A 1,207-nucleotide genomic window follows, 5' to 3' on the forward strand; every position below is an offset into this window, starting at 1 on the left:
ACACAGGCATGAAGTCCCTTCCCTCAAGTAATTCAGTAAAAGTCTGTTCCTGTTGAGCACATGTACCAATGTGTCAGAGAGAAGGATGTAGAACACAAAACCAAATGTATTGCAGAGCAGACATGAATATTTTAGAATAGCAGAGAAATACGCACGCCTTCACTTCAAGTCAGTTTAGATTGTTTATAGAAAACAGTAAAGACATTCTTGTTCTTGATTGCCACTCTTTGCTTTCCACTGCAACACAATGCACAGCTGCTGAAGTGGCATTGACGCAACGTTGCCTTATTTTAGGTTCCTATTTAAAGATGACGACACGGCCCGTGCTGGTTCATTTCCCGTCGGATGTAAATCCAGCATAAATCAAGTAAAAAAAAATATTTAAAAAAACAAAACGTGAATATTTCTCCCAGCTCTCGGCCCTTCGCTCACTTTGAAACGACACACATTTCAACACATCATTGTTCTATAGTCTTCAATTACAGAAAGATAACAAAAACACACTTGTCGAGCACTTCAGTGCACGTAACCCAAGTGTAACATTAATTTTTTTTTCCACTTCGATACATTTGAGCAAAGAGCAGTACTATAAAATCAGTGTGCAAGCGCAGCATGGCACAATCGTCTACAAAGGCCAATATCTGACCGTTCAAATTGGTAAAAAGTAACAAATAAAATGACGAATCAGCATTAAGAGTAAGTTTCTCGTCATTTCCCTAACAATCACATCTGATTCCTATGTTACAGCTACAGAAAATTCATTTACCTGAAAAAACAAACAAACAAATAAACCACCTCCCTGCCATTCAGTAGCATTTTACATCCTGATTGCAATACAGATAAGTATTTCCTATGTTTAGAACTTTTCAGGTTTGTAAGCAGGAAAAAAAAAAAGTCAGTTCAAACTTTCGACCAGCAGATGGCAGCATCAGCTCAAACTATGGAGTTGCTGGCCTGAAGAAGAGAAACTACAGAAATAACGGAAGGAAACAAAAACAACTCATCAGCCAAGTCCTCAATACAAAGGAAAATATCACAGTCTCAGCTGTGGAAAAAAATGACCTACAGTATATCATACAAAAGTCTTTCTGACCGCCGTAAAAATTAGTCTCAGTCTCCCTTTATCTACAAGTTATTGGCACAGGGTAATGTGTGCCAATAACTTTGTTTTGTTTTCTTTCAAACATAAACCTCAAAATGTAGAAAA

At 37.4% G+C, this 1,207-nt stretch overlaps 1 protein-coding gene across 1 annotated transcript in view; it reads right to left on the reverse strand.

Annotated features, from left to right (window-relative positions):
- Positions 1-933: 933 nt before the first annotated feature.
- LOC102215959 (equilibrative nucleoside transporter 2-like) overlaps positions 934-1,207 on the reverse strand; it is a gene marked incomplete at its 5' end in the record, with an annotated part of 5,028 nt that continues 4,754 nt past the window's right edge. Inside the window, 1 exon segment of the mRNA XM_013913080.1 lies at positions 934-954. Coding sequence (XP_013768534.1) covers positions 934-954 — 21 coding nt within the window.

Source organism: Pundamilia nyererei, unplaced genomic scaffold (assembly GCF_000239375.1).
Source record: "Pundamilia nyererei isolate P.nyererei 1_Seehausen unplaced genomic scaffold, PunNye1.0 scaffold00114, whole genome shotgun sequence".
In the NCBI taxonomy this organism is placed as follows: domain Eukaryota; kingdom Metazoa; phylum Chordata; class Actinopteri; order Cichliformes; family Cichlidae; genus Pundamilia; species Pundamilia nyererei.